Raw genomic sequence first — 15,884 nt, forward strand, 5'->3', positions numbered from 1 at the left:
GCTTGTTTAATTTTATATTCTAAATTTTATGTTATCAATTAAGTGGTGATTTTGTACTACATTTTAAACAAATTGTATAATTTTGTTTTGAATAATCTTGGTCAAACTAGTTTTCAGAAAAAATTAATTATTTTAATAATAAGTCCAAAGGCATAGAAAAACGACATGTAAATGTATAGATGATATATTGAGTTATAACGTTTTTATTCAAATACATACATGGATAATATAAATTATATAAAACTTTTAAAAATAAAATCTTTATTATTTTTGTTATGCTGTGGAGGAAACCGCCAATTTCTTTAAATGATCCATAAAAACTTGTAGGGAAACGTCATCAGTCAGCACAGGAGCACCACCATCCTAAAAAATAATCAGTAATAACAATTAGAAAGGACATATTTACAAAAGTTATAAATCAAGAACAAATAAAAATTAAAGAGTATATATAATGAAAATTAAATTAAACTGATCTAGAATGACGGAAAATTATAAATTAATTAAAAATATGGAGTGGATATACATGTGATTACACAATGATTAAAATTACATACGAATATAAAAGTTAATTAATTCAAAGTCGCGTGATTTTTAAACGGAAAAGAAGTGTTAAAAATATCTGAAGATGAGTGTTAAGAATAGTAGTACCGCAACCCGTGTTAGTAAAAAAGCGCCGACCCGACTCCAAAATATTTTGTAAAAATTACTGTACCGGACTTGCCGCACCAGTCATGATGGCCTGAACCACATGGAACACAAAAAATAAAACGTAAACTATTATAGTCACAAAAAATCATTTGCGTGTAATGGTACAACAAATTATTCATGCAGATACCAACTCATTTAATTTAACTGTAATATATAAAACAAATACTTACCCCGCCATATGCATACATGTTGTTGTGAGTCTGACTTGGATTTACTTTTGAAAGCAAGAATCGTGCTTGCGAACCGCCTTGTTCTGTGTCAATGTATCTGGGCATGGGGAATCTCGTCTGAAGAATTTCTTGTGCATCATCCACAGGAGCTTGCAGTAGTTGTCTGAAATTCTCATACTCTGGCATGTCTTGATATTTCAAATTACGCCATTGAGCAATAGTCTAAAAAGATCAACAAATAACCAGTCAAATTAATCTAATTGCACTCATATATTCACCTCTCCATGGAAAATGAGTATTTGGAAAAACGTGTCCATGAGTAAGATTCTGTCTGGCTGAATAGAACTGGTATCCAGTAGGACAGGTTCAGGAGGACCATTGAAGCTATAACTGTAAAGAATTGGCTGTATCATGATTAATGATTGGGTTAGATCTTCCCTCATTAGCATATGCCTGTAGAATGATGTCTCGTCGGGGGAATTATTAAACACTTGTAAAAATTGCGAACGACGCAGATGATACATGAATTGCGGATACAAACTGAAGTTCTCATTCAACCGGAAAGAGTTAGGATCGTCTTTGTTATATTCCCCGAATTTTTGACACTAAGAACAAACAAATAATGAGCAATACGCTATTTAAATATTATTTTTTTCTACTTACTAGTCTGATTAACATTCTATCAACCCATCTTAAAACATCTGGACTGTCATCAGTTTCAGCTCTGTACACTGCCATTCTTGCCATAAGAACAGCTGCGGCCTCTTGGTCGAATCCAGCACTTATGTGATGGATATTTGCTGTGGCGTCCGCCCAGTTTCTAGCCACAGTCGTCACTCGTATTCTTCTTTGACCACTTGCATGCTAAATAAGAACTTTACTATAAAATAACTAGCTTTACAATATTTTAACAACTAACCTGATATTGGGTAATAAATTGTATACAACCTCTACCACCTTGAGGAATTGGAGCTGAATGCTGATTAACAACCTCAAAGAATAGAGATATTGTTGAACTTGGAGTTAAGGTACACATTTTCCATTGCACAGTATTACCCATACCAATTTCTGTGTCTGATACAGAAGGACTTTTCACATTTAATGACACACATGAACCAATACCACCCTGAACTGTAAGCAGTATACATAAGACTTGATTATGTTATGTGAATGTAAACTCACCCTTTAATTCCCTTGAACATTTTACCTCTAGTGTTCCATTAAATGCCATCTTCAGATCATTCTTTTGATCCTTGGCAAATACTCTCTGGAATGTTTGTTTAAACAATGAAGAATTGAAAGAATCACCCATTACCATATGTCCACTGTAAAAATAATTATTAGTTTTACATAATAAATATATTTGTATTGATCTACCCTGTGGAATTGCAGCACTGTTTCATTTCCATTAAACCTGTTTGATCCAATGCACAAGAGTAAATGTCAACACTGTGGCCACTGGTTGCAGCCCTCATTGCCAAATTTTCATAATGTTTTATTGCTTTTTTCATATATTTAGCATTATCCTTTTGGATATCATGATGAGACCTAAACATTAAATATTTTCTCAATATACAGAACTATTTGGAGAATAAATTACAAACTTACCTAATGGGCTGTTTCAAATCATCATTGACAACTTGACCAGGTCCTTGTGAGCAGGGTCCTCCACAGAACAGCATTACTCTAGCGCCAGTGTTGGGATATGTGCACTCCAGAAGACCAATAGCAATGGACAAAGCAGTACCTGTTGACCTCAAAGATCTCTTCCCTGTTGGTACAGGCCATGGATCCCTTTGGAGCTCACCAATCAAATCAGTTAAGTTCATGTCACACTTAGAAATTGGCTGTAAAAATCTGCTTCCGGGCGACTGAGGCTGTTGCGGCTGCGGTCTCATTGGTTGCCCCATTTGTTGTGGTTGTTGTTGAGGACCAACAGCCACTTTTCCAATTCCCAACATTTCTTGCACCTGCTTGGATGATAAATCTTTAGTTCCACGGAATACATAAGATTTGCTGCAGCCCTCGGTACCCAGTTCATGAACTTGCACCATTTTTCCAAATGTAATCAAACCAATTAAAGCATTAGGTGGTAACAAACTCAAGGACATTTGTAGGGAGTCCTTAAGAGCTCCTAGCTCTTCCTCATCCATGCAAGTATCAACAACCAATAAATAAATTGGTGGTAAACATTGAGCTCTTGTAATTGTATACTCAATTGTTGAGAACATTGGCATAATTTCTGCTGGTTGGTGTTGCTCAGAAATAGCTGCATATTGTGGAGGAAACTAAAATTAATCGATAATTAATTATTGAAAAAAAAATTATAATTAAGCACTTACAGGGTTCCTCTGGAAACAGAAATTGCACACCCACAGTTTTGCCCTGTAATCTACTTGACACAGAGGGTTCAGAATAGCTCGACAATTGTTTCTTGTACATAATACTGGGTCATATTGGATGGGTGGCAAATCAGGTCGCTCCTTTATGGGCTGATACAAACATCCTACAGGCACTACTAATCTGGTGGCTTCAAGTCTGCTGCTTGGCCATACGTTCCAAGTAAATCTAATACCGTCCCTATCCTCATTTTGTTGAATGTACTCATCATAAGTAGCCATCTAATTCCACATATTTGTTCGGTTTTAGTGAATTTAAGCGATAAAACAATTTACACTAAATTAAAAAATGTAAAACATACCTTGACGGATGACTTCTTAATATACTTTCGGTTGAATTTTCAAAGCACAATTAAAATACAGCAGCTATTAGAAAAATTTGGGGTATTTCGTACACATAACCGGACTCCACGTCAGCTGTCAGAAGAGTGCCATCTATTGACGAATATGTTTATGGTTTTGTACGAAGTATATTTTCTAATTAAATATATATTAAATTTGTATTAATATGCTTATTATTGTGAATCACTATTTCTGATTGAAATGATTTTAATAATAAAGTTTTATTTATTTAATTTTCAATTATAGAAAGCTACAAGGTTGATGAGCTGTCCTTTTTTAATAAAATATAACCTTCAAATTTAAAATCGACAAATTTCAATTGAACAATTTTAATTATTTATTTAATTACTCAAGCAATTAATAATCCATAAAGATTTATTCTATATATAACCCAGTAAAGGGGTAACAGGTATTTGCATAGTGCAAGTGGCGGTGGAGAAATGTCAGTTCTCAGTGAAAGCAAATATCCTTGAATTTTTGCGTCGTGTTCTCAACTATTTTAAAAATTAGATATCAATCACCTTTCGTTTATCATGGGTGCCACTGCAAGAGTAAGTACTCGATTATAATATTTATTTATTTGTTAGCAAAAATTGTTTCATTACATTGTATACATTTTAAAATCAATATTTTTTTTCTAATATTTACGTTTTGTATAAGAAACATATGTTAAAATTATAATATTTAGTAAGGTAATTGCCTAATTCCATATTTTTATCTGATCTTATCATATAAATCATACTTTGCTGGGTTTAAGTAAAGCTACTATAAAATAGAAAATGTGCTTGTATTTCATTAATTAAACAAATATTTTCAATCTGTGGTGCCTATCTGTTACAAAATATTTTATAATGGTAATAAAACTCATTCCTTAAAATCAACCAACCAATTTTAGAATAAATTTTAATTTTATAAAATAACTTTTATTTAATGACATTAAATTGAATATGATTTTAGGCACCTGGCAGTGGCGAATTCCTGTTTGACCCAGAGCTACTAAAAAATTTAGATTGGAAATCTGTGAGTTATGCCTTAAGTCCATTTATCACAAATGAAGCTCCTGGTGAGCCTTGGCTATTAGTCAGACCTTTAAAAATTGAGGATTATGACAAGGGTTATTTGGAATTACTTTCCCAACTTACATCTGTGGGTAACATTACTAGAACCCAATTTGAAAGTAAGTATTTTTATTTGTATTAAATAGTTGATTAGAAGTGAAATCCCTCTTCACAGATATTGGTTTGAACATGTTAATTTTACTTGCAAATATTTGGTTCCTTCCTGATATTGTCAAGGACAATTAAATTTAAAATACAAAATTCTTATGATATATTTTTTTATCTCGCCTATTTCTGTTATTTCTGGAAGCTCAATTAAAATTAAAATTTGGTAGATTAATTTTATGAATAAATTACTGTAGGGCAAATTTTATTTTTTATTAATTAATATTACCACACCGCCAACTATTATAATTAGAATGAAGTATAAAAAAATAAAGAAATTTATCATGTTGAACATTTAACTTTTAGATTCTGGTTATACTTGAATTATATTTCTTTTTTGCAGAACAATATTGGAATATGCACCAGGCCGGAGGCTACTACGTGACAGTAATCGTCGACACCAGAAACAACAGGGTAATCGGCGCCTCGACCTTGATCACCGAATTTAAATTTATCCACGGGTGCGCCCTCCGCGCTCGCCTCGAAGATGTCGTGGTCAACAACACCTACCGTGGAAAACAGCTTGGCAAATTGTAAGAATTATTTAAATTACATGTCTAACTCTAATCTTGATTGATCATCCTTTATTGAAATTTGTCATCAAATCAATCAATTACTACAGACGTAAATTTTCCTGATAATTTAATCATGTCATATCATCATAACTTATATCATTATCAACTTCCATTTTTTGTTATAGTAATTTTTTCTTCTAGGATTGTGTTGACTGTTACCCTGCTGGCAAAAAAGTTGTCTTGCTATAAAATGTCGTTAGATTGTAAAGACAACTTAATACCGTTTTATAAATCAATTGGCTACAAATTGGAACCTGGCAACTCAAATTCAATGATGTTGCGTTACGACACGCCAAAAACTGAGAATCCATCCTGACAATTAGCCGCTAATACATCTACTAAATCCAAATTGTAAGCTTCTTAATTCCCCCATTAATTTGTATTGAACATATAAATTTTGCTTTTTGAGACTATAAAATTACAGTACCTGTTCAATACAAATTAGTCAAGAAGTCTTACACCCCTTTGCGTTTTATTAAAAATAATTGGAACTAATCATCTTGTTTGAGATTTTCTGAAATGCCACCAAATTATGTTGTTTTGTGTACACATGAATATACTGAATAAGACTCAAAGGGTGTATCATAATTTTGTGTTTGTTTAAATGCGAAATTATTGTTGTTTGGATTTATGTTGATGTATTGGCTGATGTTTGGTGACGCTTCGGACCCGTCCATTTGTTTTAATCGAAATAAAATAAAAATTAGAAAATTGTTTTTTATTTTTACTTCAAGTAAAAAATCCAGAGAACATAAATGGATATACAAATATAAAATTTTAGGGTGTGGTTAAAACTTTGGCAATGCCTCAAAATCTTAACCATAAATGAACTAAACTAATGTAAGACACCGTACAATTTTATATCTCTAATTTAAAACTCAACAGAAATCTATAAAAATTAAACCAACATGTATTATATAGATGCGTATATCTAAAAGCATGAAGAAAGGCAATCTTGTTTCGTTATTAAATACTACATTACATGCTTCCATTGCCTTTATTTGTATTATTTTCACAGCAATTCGGTCACTTAGTGAAAATTAGAATATAAATGCAATGTAATACATAAAATAAATAGTACTTAAACATCAAAAAGCATTAGACTAAGACTGTTCCTTTTTACATATCTTTCGTCCCAAAAGATCCAGTTTCGGCTGCGCGTCTGAATCAATACTAGAATCGGAGCTGGTTTCTTCATCACTAGTTGAATCATCATAGTTCCCCAGACCAGGCAATATTGCAACAGTTTTTAAGGCAGAAGGTTGAGGAACTTCTGAATTATCACTAGTAACATTTGGTACCTCTTCTCCTTGAGTGGATTCTGGAGCTGTCGCTGTTCCATTACCATTTTCAGTTTTCACTTGTTTGGCTTCACTTGTGGAGTCTGGTTCACTAATCTTCCTCTTTTTGACTACCACACCTTTCAGAAGTTTTTGTTGAGATGTATGGTTTCTGACTGCTGGTTTTGGTTTGTTCACAGATATTTCAGCTTGCAGCCTGTCTTCAACTGATTTTTCCTGAAGTATTGCTACACGATTTCTGTAATCATTGAGTTCCTGTTCCTCCTCGATTTCCTTTTTGCGATCTGCTTCTATTCTTGTCCTGTCAACTAAATCCAAAAATTGTATTTCGTCGTCATCCAGACCTTTTATCATATTTTCTGCAAATTAAAACGTTGATAATTTTGTTTGAAAACCAGAGAAATGACACTTACTTAGTTTGTGAGCTTCTTCATATTCTAGGTCCTTCTTTTGTTTCTGTTCTTGTAATCTCTCAAATAAACTGCGGTTGTCGTAGGGTTCCTCGGGTCGTTCTATATAAATAAATGTGTTCATAGGTCATAAAAATTGTATGCGTTTCATTACCTATAGGATCGTCAGCTTTACGGACTCTTTCCCATTCTTCCTGCCTCCGTTTCCTTACTTCTGCTGCTTCAGCTTCGGTAATAAACCCGGAACTCATAATTAAAAATTAAACATTTAATTTGTCAGATTTATGTCAATGTTTTCATCGAGTGTGTCTGTGAAAGTGAGTGGGGATTTAATTTGAATAATGTTGGTAGCACTGAATATTAGAAATATTCGGCGCAATTGATTAAATATTTGTTGACATCAAAGAATTGTTGGATTATTGTCGTAATGTTTTAGAAAATAATTTACAATTAATTATTACTGGTTTTAATGATAAATAGTTTATTCAAAAACATGCTGTATATTACTAGTTGGCAAGGTAATAGTTTTGATATGGATAAAATGAGTTATACCTAAACATGTACCATTCATTTACCTCAATGGATGAATATTAGAAATATTAAAATGTATATATATGCTTACATTTAATTATTTTTTAATTTTAATCGGTACTCTAACATAATATTATTTTAAATATTGTTTATACTTTTGTTATATTATACAATCTTAAAATGCAAATTCATATATAAAATTTAAATTCTTCGTTATTGTTGACCAAAAAATTGGTTAACTTGAGATATATTTGACATTAAAATACACAACATTCCATTTCTTGTAAATATTGTATTTCTGTAGAATGCCTCAAAGAAGACTTCCTCTTGAAGATTTTGGCGCTTTAATTGTAATTGTTCATAACAATATGAGTTAACAATAAATAGTCCCAATGCATAATGTGGTGTATCACTTGGAATCATTATCGTCAAATTGATAATGGCAGTATACGATATGATGGTGGACAAAGGGCTACGACCAGAAGACAGAACAAGATGATTATTTTTGTTACGAAATCGCATATTCTATACGCTCAAGATTCGTGGAGGCTTTAGAATCACTGTAAGTCTCTCTGTTATCAGAAAAAGATTGTATGAAGCTGGTCTGGAAGCCAGAAGATGTTTTCGACACCCTCTGTTAAACAGGAAGCACCAAAATACCCTCAAAACATGGACCAAAGAAGCCTCCGTCTATAGACTGTAGTAGAATGGTGTAATTATTTGTTCACAGATGAGTCTATGTACACATTTTATTACTCCAATAGCCGTATTCAGACATGGTGTGAAAGTGATGAGACATATCATGAACAAAACATGGCTTCAACTGTTGCTGCTGTAGTTCTGTAACTGTGTGGGATAGAATTTCTTTAGAGACACGCACGGAGTTGTTCATATTAAACCTGGATACTATGTTCGACTATATCATTTGTTCAAAATTTTTTCAGATTTTGTTTTTGAAAATGACAGTGCTCGACTCTACTATGTGAGATAAATTTTAAGTTACAAACTTATAACATTATTTTGTTGAAGTTTCCCAGCGTTTACCAGACTTCCAATTTAATACGAATGGGAAAAATTTTCACTCTAAAGTACCAGACTTAAAATTTGGAGTAGTTTTCTAATATTTTGAGAGAAGAATGTTTGAGCCATGGATCTCAAATTTATCCGTTTCAATGTTTCAGATAGTCAGAGCAAGACTTACTAAATCAATTAGGTAAACTTGTATTTACTAATTATTTTTCTTTTAAATGCAGCGTCATGCTCATAAACTAATTGACTAATTATAAGTTTACCAATAACATGATTTTCAAAATCTATTCTGTCCCAGCTGTGGCGTATTTTGTAATTTTATCGATGAATTTTAAAGAGAAATGAAAAATATTATATATTATGACTGATATATTATAATTAATTTGTAAAAAACCTGTTCGAAATAGGGATTATATTTATTGGCCCGGATGGCTACTAATCCGAGGGAAATTTGAACATAAAAATGAATATAAGTGGTATTTTACCAAAGGAACCAATAAAGTGTTATATTTATATACTATAATAATTTAATTTTATTTATTTCACGAGTAAATGTTAAAATATTTTTTACTTAGTAGAATTGCGTACTGTTAGATTAATTGTTTTAATCTATTTATAATTTTCATTATACTTTCGTAGGAAAACACCCATTGTTATTTATGGTACACATTTGAAAAAATCAAGAAATCAATCAAATAGCAATCTGAACTGGAACGTGTCTCCTGTACCAACTGTTGCGACCGATCAGGCGGCCTCTAATAAAATTATTGATTTTCCGCGGAAATAATTTTAATACATCTCTGGCATGCGCCCTGCAGGGGATGCTGCGAATGTACCAATTTCCCGAAGGTCCGCTGCCGCCAAGATGGAGCCGATGAAGATTTAATTTTTCCGTCGCATTCATTATTTAACATGCTCAATCGGATTGCCGTGTGCCGCGAATGAATTAGAGAATCGTTGTGATAGGATTATTGGTGTCGTGGACGAGTTAGAAGTTACGCAAATCCTTAGAATTTCCATATATTGATTTTCCCCGTGTTAAAATAAGACCTTTCACTTATTCCATCTTGGCGGTGCGGTTGGTTTCCTTAAGTCGATAGTTGTGGTCCAAGTGCTTGTTTCGTTTTACGATCGGTGCAAAATGAATCGCCTGGGGCAGATCAAACTACCCCCATTATCCGCGGCGGTGAACGTCGCCAGTCAGTTGAAGAATCAGATCATACCCAGCAGGGGACAGCAAGAAGAAGGCAGGGAACGTGTACACTTCGCGCAATTAAATCAAAATCACACTTCACATGGGGGAACCGATGAGCACCACGAAATGAGCAACATGAGAACGAGCACGAATCCGTTCCTGAGTATGAATCAGGAGGGTATGCCGGCCGAAGACAGCTTCAACGAAGGCGGCGGGTATCAGACGGTCACGGGCCCCAGCAGGATGTCCTCAGTGGATTTTTCTGAAGGCTCCGATTTCGTCGAGGGCAAATGCGACATCAAGATCAACGAGTATCAGGCTGCTTGGAATGTCACCAATGCCATTCAGGTAAATATATCATCAGCTGTAATTAATTTTTTAGACGTCATAAATAATTGGCATGTGAATAACAGTAAAAACACATTTTATCTGCGTTACATTTTACGATTCTTATCCTAAAAAATAATAACTTATTGGCTCTAATAAGATTATTGATTCCAATAAGATTATTGATTTTATTTTTGTAAAAATGAGTTCTAGAAGTTCAAATTGGCCACCTCAATTTATAAAATTATCAAATATTGTACTAGTAAATAGATATATAAGATACAAATTGAAAGAGTCTCCTGTTTAAAAATGCTCCTGCTGTTAAATAATGCTGGTATTTTTTAGGGAATGTTTATAGTGTCTCTCCCATTTGCCGTGCTACGAGGAGGATATTGGGCCATAGCTGCAATGGTGGGCATTGCCTACATCTGTTGCTACACCGGAAAAATCCTTGTTGAATGTTTGTACGAGTTCGACGTTCAAACTGGTAAACAAGTTCGAGTCAGAGATTCCTACGTATCCATAGCTAAAGAATGTTTTGGAAAAAAGTACGGATCGAAAGTAGTAAACGTTGCTCAAATCATTGAGCTTTTGATGACATGCATTTTGTATGTTGTTGTCTGCGGCGATTTGATGATTGGAACTTTTCCCGAAGGAGCTATTGACACCAGATCCTGGATGATGTTGGTTGGAATACTCTTGATTCCTCTAGGTGAGAAAACAATTAAGTATTATTAATTTTTTATATAACAGTAATAAATCCCTTGTAATGAATATGTAAATTGTACTCAGCGGAAATTAAATTTCCTAAACATATCTTGATCTACATTGAAAATTGTAACATATTGATTTTGTGTTTCGTATTGTTTGTTATAAGTTTTAGTAAATCATGTATTTATAACTTGATTGTGTATAATACATATACATGTAATATGAAGCTTTATTTGCTGTTGCACACATAAATTTAAATATTTTCCATTGCATATTTTCCAGGTTTCCTAAAATCTCTGAAGAGTGTCAGTATATTATCGTTCTGGTGCACCATGTCTCACATCTTCATCAACGCTATTATCATCGGTTACTGTGTTTTGTACATCGGTGACTGGGGCTGGTCGAAAGTGAAATGGTCTTTTGACACAGAAAACTTCCCTATTAGTTTGGGAGTCATCGTGTTCTCCTACACGTCGCAAATCTTCCTGCCCACTCTGGAGGGCAACATGGAGGACCCGTCGAAGTTCCAGTGGATGTTGGACTGGTCACATGTATGGGCGGCCGTTTTTAAGGCATTATTCGGCTACATTTGCTTCTTAACGTTCCAAAATGACACTCAACAAGTTATCACCAACAATTTACCTTCTGCGGGATTCAAAGGATTGGTCAATGTTTGTTTGGTGGTCAAGGCCTTGCTCAGTTATCCTCTACCATATTATGCAGCATGTGAACTACTGGAACGATCATTTTTCCGTGGACGTCCCAAGACCCCGTTTCCCACGATTTGGGCCCTGGATGGTGAATTGAAAGTTTGGGGCTTGGCTTGGCGGGTTGGAATTGTTGTCTTTACAATACTCATGGCCTGTTTCATTCCCCACTTTTCAATTCTGATGGGTTTTATTGGCAGTTTTACTGGTACCATGTTGAGCTTCATATGGCCCTGCTACTTCCATTTGAAGTTGAAGCGAGAAACGATGGATACAAGAGGCATAGCTTTCGACTATTTTATTATATCTTTGGGATTTTTATTTGGTATAATCGGAATTTACGATTCAGGTAATGCATTAGCCAAAGCTTTTGCTATCGGTCTTCCATTTTAAATATGTGAATACGAATATTGTTAATATACAAATCCTTAATGTAAGTGTCCCTCAAGATATTTTAAGTGTTTATATTAGGACTTGTTCAGTTGAGATAATTATACATTAAAATATTTTTGAACAAATATTTGAGAATATTGCAAGTAACAAATAAAAAAAGTAAATGCCTAATGGTGCTACAACCAAACTTTTTGAATTTTGTTATACATTTGTGTATAAAATATATTTATATGCACATGCATTCATAATTTTTACAATAGTACGATATTTATACAACATTTGAAAAGAACTTTTCAAGTTCAATTGATTTAACAAACAAGTAGGTTCCAAGTTTAAAATAGAACATAAACAGATGCAGATAAAAATCTGCGATATATTTTATAAAATTCGGTTAGAATATTCGCCGAACTTATCAATAAATTATCTCCACTGAATAATTCGATTCATCGTAAGTTAGTGTAAATGACAATAAGATGCAATTTATCTTAAAATTTGAAAAATTGTATACTGTGTAATATTATTCGGAAAGGTCAACGAAGTCTTCCCATTGTTGAAATTTTGCCTTTTAAATGAACAAAAACTGGAAAATGTGAATTAAGTCTTCCACATTAGAAAGATAAGAAAAGTAGTTATTCTATTTTATAAAGATTGAATTATTTATTAAAATTCGTTGTGAATCTAGAGCTTCCAAATTTCCACCATGTACTTTTGTACGTATGGAATTTTGATAATGATTGGTGAAATAATGATTATACAATATTAAATACAGATAATTTTAAGAATGAAATATAAAAACCGAATATGTCAATTATATTTAAAAAATTCAAAATCAATTATTAACTGTTTTAAATTTAATTTGATGGCAATAACACACAATTCTGTCTATTTTCCAATCACTATCAAAATAATAACAATATAATTATATCAAGCAATAAACTGTTAAAAATACGTACAAATTTTAGAAGTAAAATTGAAATTTTGTTCATACACACTGCCAATAGAAAACATATTGGTAAATTCTTTTCCCTTTTGATGAAAACCATTAAGTGCAGAATTTTCAACCCCACATATCAATCCAAGCGTTTGATGTCATATCAAAAAACACATAAAAATATTTGCCTCTTCTTTTTATTGGCAGTTCTTGTTTATAAAATATCAAATTAGGTACCGACCATTAAAAATATTTCGTGGTCTGTTTTCAGAAGAAATTATAATGTATATACTAAAAAACCTTTTTCGACAAGTTATATATATAATATTGTACTTCTGGAAAGTCTAAATTTAAAACGGACGTCAGCCAGAATATATGTGAATTATTATTTTAAATAATTTATTTTCGTGTACCAATTATTTCACAGTTTTGGCTTGCGCCTAAAAATGTTATAGTTGTAAATTGATGATGTACCATTGATGGAAGTATACTTGAATATTTTCCAGATGGTACTGTTTCAAGTCTTGTAATAAACGATGTCTTCCATTTAGTCTGAGGTAAAATGTCTTCCAACTATTTGCTGTTTGTAACTGTAATCTATAAGATAAATGTGAAATTTATTTCTATTCTTTGCTATTTATATTATAGTTAGAGTACTGTTATACATTATTGAAGTGTGATTTTTTTACATTGTGTTGGATGTATCTGTGTTTATAGGTACATTTTTATATAATACAATATGATATATACAATATTTTACAGCCAAGAGTATAATAAATATAACGGATTAGTAAAAACCAAAATTTGTTTATTCAATTTATGTACTGTGATATTTTACAATTGACTTTATTTCATAAGTAAATATAAATACATCCAATTGTTATATATTATAAAAATTCACGTTTGATTGTTTAGCGAATGTTAGTAGGGCCTCATATTTTAAAATCATTAGAAATTTTATACATATCATTGTATTGTAAACATGATAGTGTAATTGTAAAATTGTTATGTGAAACACACATAGTTGTTGGAGATTGTATAAAATGTGTAAAATTAATAAAATGTAGTCACTTTAATAATTGATGTATTTATTATACGAGGTGGCCCATCTAACACGTACCGCGTGTCATTACAGACTGGGAAAGTACTTTTCGACAAAATCCAAAAATTCATCAGAGGAACAACTTTTGATACAGAAACTGTAGCATCCTGCAAATTTTTTAACGTAGGAAAGGATGTCCAATGATTAACAAAGGCTTTTAATTTCCTATAAAATGCTGCTTAGTTTTTGAAAATCGATCCACTCACTCATCGATCCACTCACTCATACCCACAATATGTTTGAGGAAAAATTCAAAAATTGATTGTTTTTCGTGTTTTTCGGGTAAAGGTACTTTGTTCCTGAATGGTTTAATGAATCGTCACAATTGCCGTTACTAGGTTGAACACATTTCAAGAATTTGATACGCGGCACACACGACCCAGGGATATGTGAGGACTGGTATTTATGGAAAGTTCTTTTTTATATGAATTTACTATACCATGGTAAAATGCCATCAACCCAGCTTTAAAACATATCATAGTGGATGACTTTGTATAGAATGAACACCATCTGATTTCCTAACAACATGAAACTTCTTCACATTACTCGCAAAATGTGTACAATTATTTAAATGTCACGTTTCCAGGACGAGGAAGTGAAATTTAATGGCGCCCTTGGTCACTCGACTTAAGTCTATTATTTTTACAGTTTACAACACTCCACTGAAAAATTGGGAGATTTGGGATGACGAATCATTAACGCATGTGGGAAGTGATACCAGAAGTGCTCCAGCAACGATATGAATATAACCTACGTCACTGTATGCACGTTGGTAGACAACAGTTTGAGTATTTTTGGACTAATACGGTAAGTTTTTAAGTAAAATTAAATTGATTTTTGAATTTTTTTATCAAATGTATTGTTAGTATTTCAAAAGCTCCATAATTTTCTAAACGAGTGGATCCATATCCAAAAACGAAAGCAGCAATATATAGTGGAATTAAAAGACTTTTATTTTTTTTTAATTAGTTACTATTTGACCTCCATTCCAATTTGAACAAATTTGGAGCACGACACCCTCATTTAGTGGTTTGAAGGTTTTTCTATGCTTTTTGCATCAAATAAACAAATTTTACGAAGGGTTCTTTCCAGCATGTAATGTCTGGTGGTACTTTTTAGATAGATATTTGTGGACATTTATATCAAGGTCAGTAATGAAGTATTTGGACGTCAAATAAAACAATGATTGCTTTATTAAATTATATTTATTAAAAATACAATAATCTAAATATGTGTTCTATTTTACAATTGCATTTTCTAAACATTTCTAAACACCTTAATCTTAAATTTAATTTGACGAACCGTTGTTACATTAGTAAGTAACAGGAATTATCCTGCAACATAATATTCAGGGTTGCAATCTCATCGAACAAATATACAGTATAAAATACATGTGATTGATTATAATGTACAATAGAATATGGAGATACAAACATATACATATACTACTATATTATGTAGGTACATTTATAAATAATTAAATTTTAATCATCGATTGAATCGAGATTACATATATCTTTAAAGCGCCTTTTGCTTTTCTATAGTACAGTTATATACAAAATTGTCAATAAAACTTGTACAGTAAATCTATAATCTTATAAAATATCTGTTCGCAGAAGCGTCACATTTATATACAAAATTAACTAGAAAAACGGTCGACAAATATATAGTATGTATATTTTCTAAATCGTTCAAACCGATTTACACTATTGAAATGTTTGACTAGATCACATTTAACAAACAGTCAGATAAGAATCGTTGCTGGAATCTTAAAAACATCAATACAGTTATAAACACACATGTTAATGCTAAACAAATTCCACACACTCA

At 32.4% G+C, this 15,884-nt stretch overlaps 4 protein-coding genes across 5 annotated transcripts; 2 read left to right on the forward strand and 2 right to left on the reverse strand.

The window, feature by feature from the left end:
- Positions 1 to 168: 168 nt before the first annotated feature.
- Positions 169 to 3,739, reverse strand: LOC109594749 (protein transport protein Sec23A). Of its 2 annotated transcripts, XM_020009993.2 has the most exons (11): positions 3,580 to 3,739; positions 3,221 to 3,499; positions 2,487 to 3,166; positions 2,256 to 2,426; positions 2,061 to 2,203; positions 1,798 to 2,009; positions 1,542 to 1,742; positions 1,157 to 1,483; positions 879 to 1,100; positions 713 to 739; positions 169 to 363 (listed from the first exon to the last, which is right to left on the reverse strand). In XM_020009993.2, the coding sequence occupies exons 2-11, from the start codon at positions 3,497 to 3,499 to the stop codon at positions 274 to 276; spliced, it is 2,352 nt and encodes a 783-aa protein (XP_019865552.2). In that variant the 5' UTR covers positions 3,580 to 3,739; the 3' UTR covers positions 169 to 273. The 2 variants fall into 2 exon arrangements, with proteins under 2 accessions (XP_019865552.2, XP_049818088.1); XM_049962131.1 differs by lacking the exon at positions 713 to 739 and having other exon boundaries at positions 3,580 to 3,738.
- Positions 3,740 to 3,916: 177 nt separating this feature from the next.
- On the forward strand, positions 3,917 to 6,131 carry LOC109594251 (probable glucosamine 6-phosphate N-acetyltransferase). The gene is made up of 4 exons (XM_020009462.2): positions 3,917 to 4,170; positions 4,577 to 4,796; positions 5,186 to 5,375; positions 5,559 to 6,131. Exons 1-4 carry the CDS (start codon positions 4,153 to 4,155, stop codon positions 5,731 to 5,733), a joined length of 603 nt encoding a protein of 200 aa, XP_019865021.1. The 5' UTR covers positions 3,917 to 4,152; the 3' UTR covers positions 5,734 to 6,131.
- Positions 6,121 to 7,448, reverse strand: LOC109594241 (PSME3-interacting protein). Its single transcript, XM_020009451.2, has 3 exons — positions 7,283 to 7,448; positions 7,132 to 7,230; positions 6,121 to 7,077 (listed from the first exon to the last, which is right to left on the reverse strand). The coding sequence occupies exons 1-3, from the start codon at positions 7,377 to 7,379 to the stop codon at positions 6,521 to 6,523; spliced, it is 753 nt and encodes a 250-aa protein (XP_019865010.1). The 5' UTR covers positions 7,380 to 7,448; the 3' UTR covers positions 6,121 to 6,520.
- Positions 7,449 to 9,569: 2,121 nt separating this feature from the next.
- On the forward strand, positions 9,570 to 14,031 carry LOC109594387 (vesicular inhibitory amino acid transporter). Its single transcript, XM_020009613.2, has 3 exons — positions 9,570 to 10,231; positions 10,556 to 10,922; positions 11,204 to 14,031. Exons 1-3 carry the CDS (start codon positions 9,830 to 9,832, stop codon positions 12,019 to 12,021), a joined length of 1,587 nt encoding a protein of 528 aa, XP_019865172.1. The 5' UTR covers positions 9,570 to 9,829; the 3' UTR covers positions 12,022 to 14,031.
- Positions 14,032 to 15,884: the final 1,853 nt, after the last annotated feature.

Source organism: Aethina tumida, chromosome 1, assembly GCF_024364675.1.
Source record: "Aethina tumida isolate Nest 87 chromosome 1, icAetTumi1.1, whole genome shotgun sequence".
In the NCBI taxonomy this organism is placed as follows: Eukaryota; Metazoa; Arthropoda; class Insecta; order Coleoptera; family Nitidulidae; genus Aethina; species Aethina tumida.

Bases quoted from the DNA above. Each gene is read 5' to 3' on its own strand.
- LOC109594749 (XM_020009993.2), bottom strand. From the start codon at position 3,499: ATGGCTACTTATGATGAGTACATTCAACAAAATGAGGATAGGGACGGT. The intron at 2,204-2,255 runs GTAGATCAATAC...TTATTTTTACAG, and splicing joins CAGTGCTGCAATTCCACAGG to TGGACATATGGTAATGGGTG. The intron at 364-712 runs GTACAGTAATTT...ATTATTTTTTAG, and splicing joins TGACTGGTGCGGCAAGTCCG to GATGGTGGTGCTCCTGTGCT.
- LOC109594251 (XM_020009462.2), top strand. The intron at 4,797-5,185 runs GTAAGTATTTTT...TCTTTTTTGCAG, and splicing joins TACTAGAACCCAATTTGAAA to AACAATATTGGAATATGCAC. The intron at 5,376-5,558 runs GTAAGAATTATT...TTTTTCTTCTAG, and splicing joins GGAAAACAGCTTGGCAAATT to GATTGTGTTGACTGTTACCC.
- LOC109594241 (XM_020009451.2), bottom strand. From the start codon at position 7,379: ATGAGTTCCGGGTTTATTACCGAAGCTGAAGCAGCAGAAGTAAGGAAA. The intron at 7,231-7,282 runs GTAATGAAACGC...TTATTTATATAG, and splicing joins TAAAGCTGACGATCCTATAG to AACGACCCGAGGAACCCTAC. The intron at 7,078-7,131 runs GTAAGTGTCATT...TTTAATTTGCAG, and splicing joins TGAAGAAGCTCACAAACTAA to AAAATATGATAAAAGGTCTG.
- LOC109594387 (XM_020009613.2), top strand. From the start codon at position 9,830: ATGAATCGCCTGGGGCAGATCAAACTACCCCCATTATCCGCGGCGGTG. The intron at 10,232-10,555 runs GTAAATATATCA...GGTATTTTTTAG, and splicing joins ATGTCACCAATGCCATTCAG to GGAATGTTTATAGTGTCTCT. The intron at 10,923-11,203 runs GTGAGAAAACAA...CATATTTTCCAG, and splicing joins AATACTCTTGATTCCTCTAG to GTTTCCTAAAATCTCTGAAG.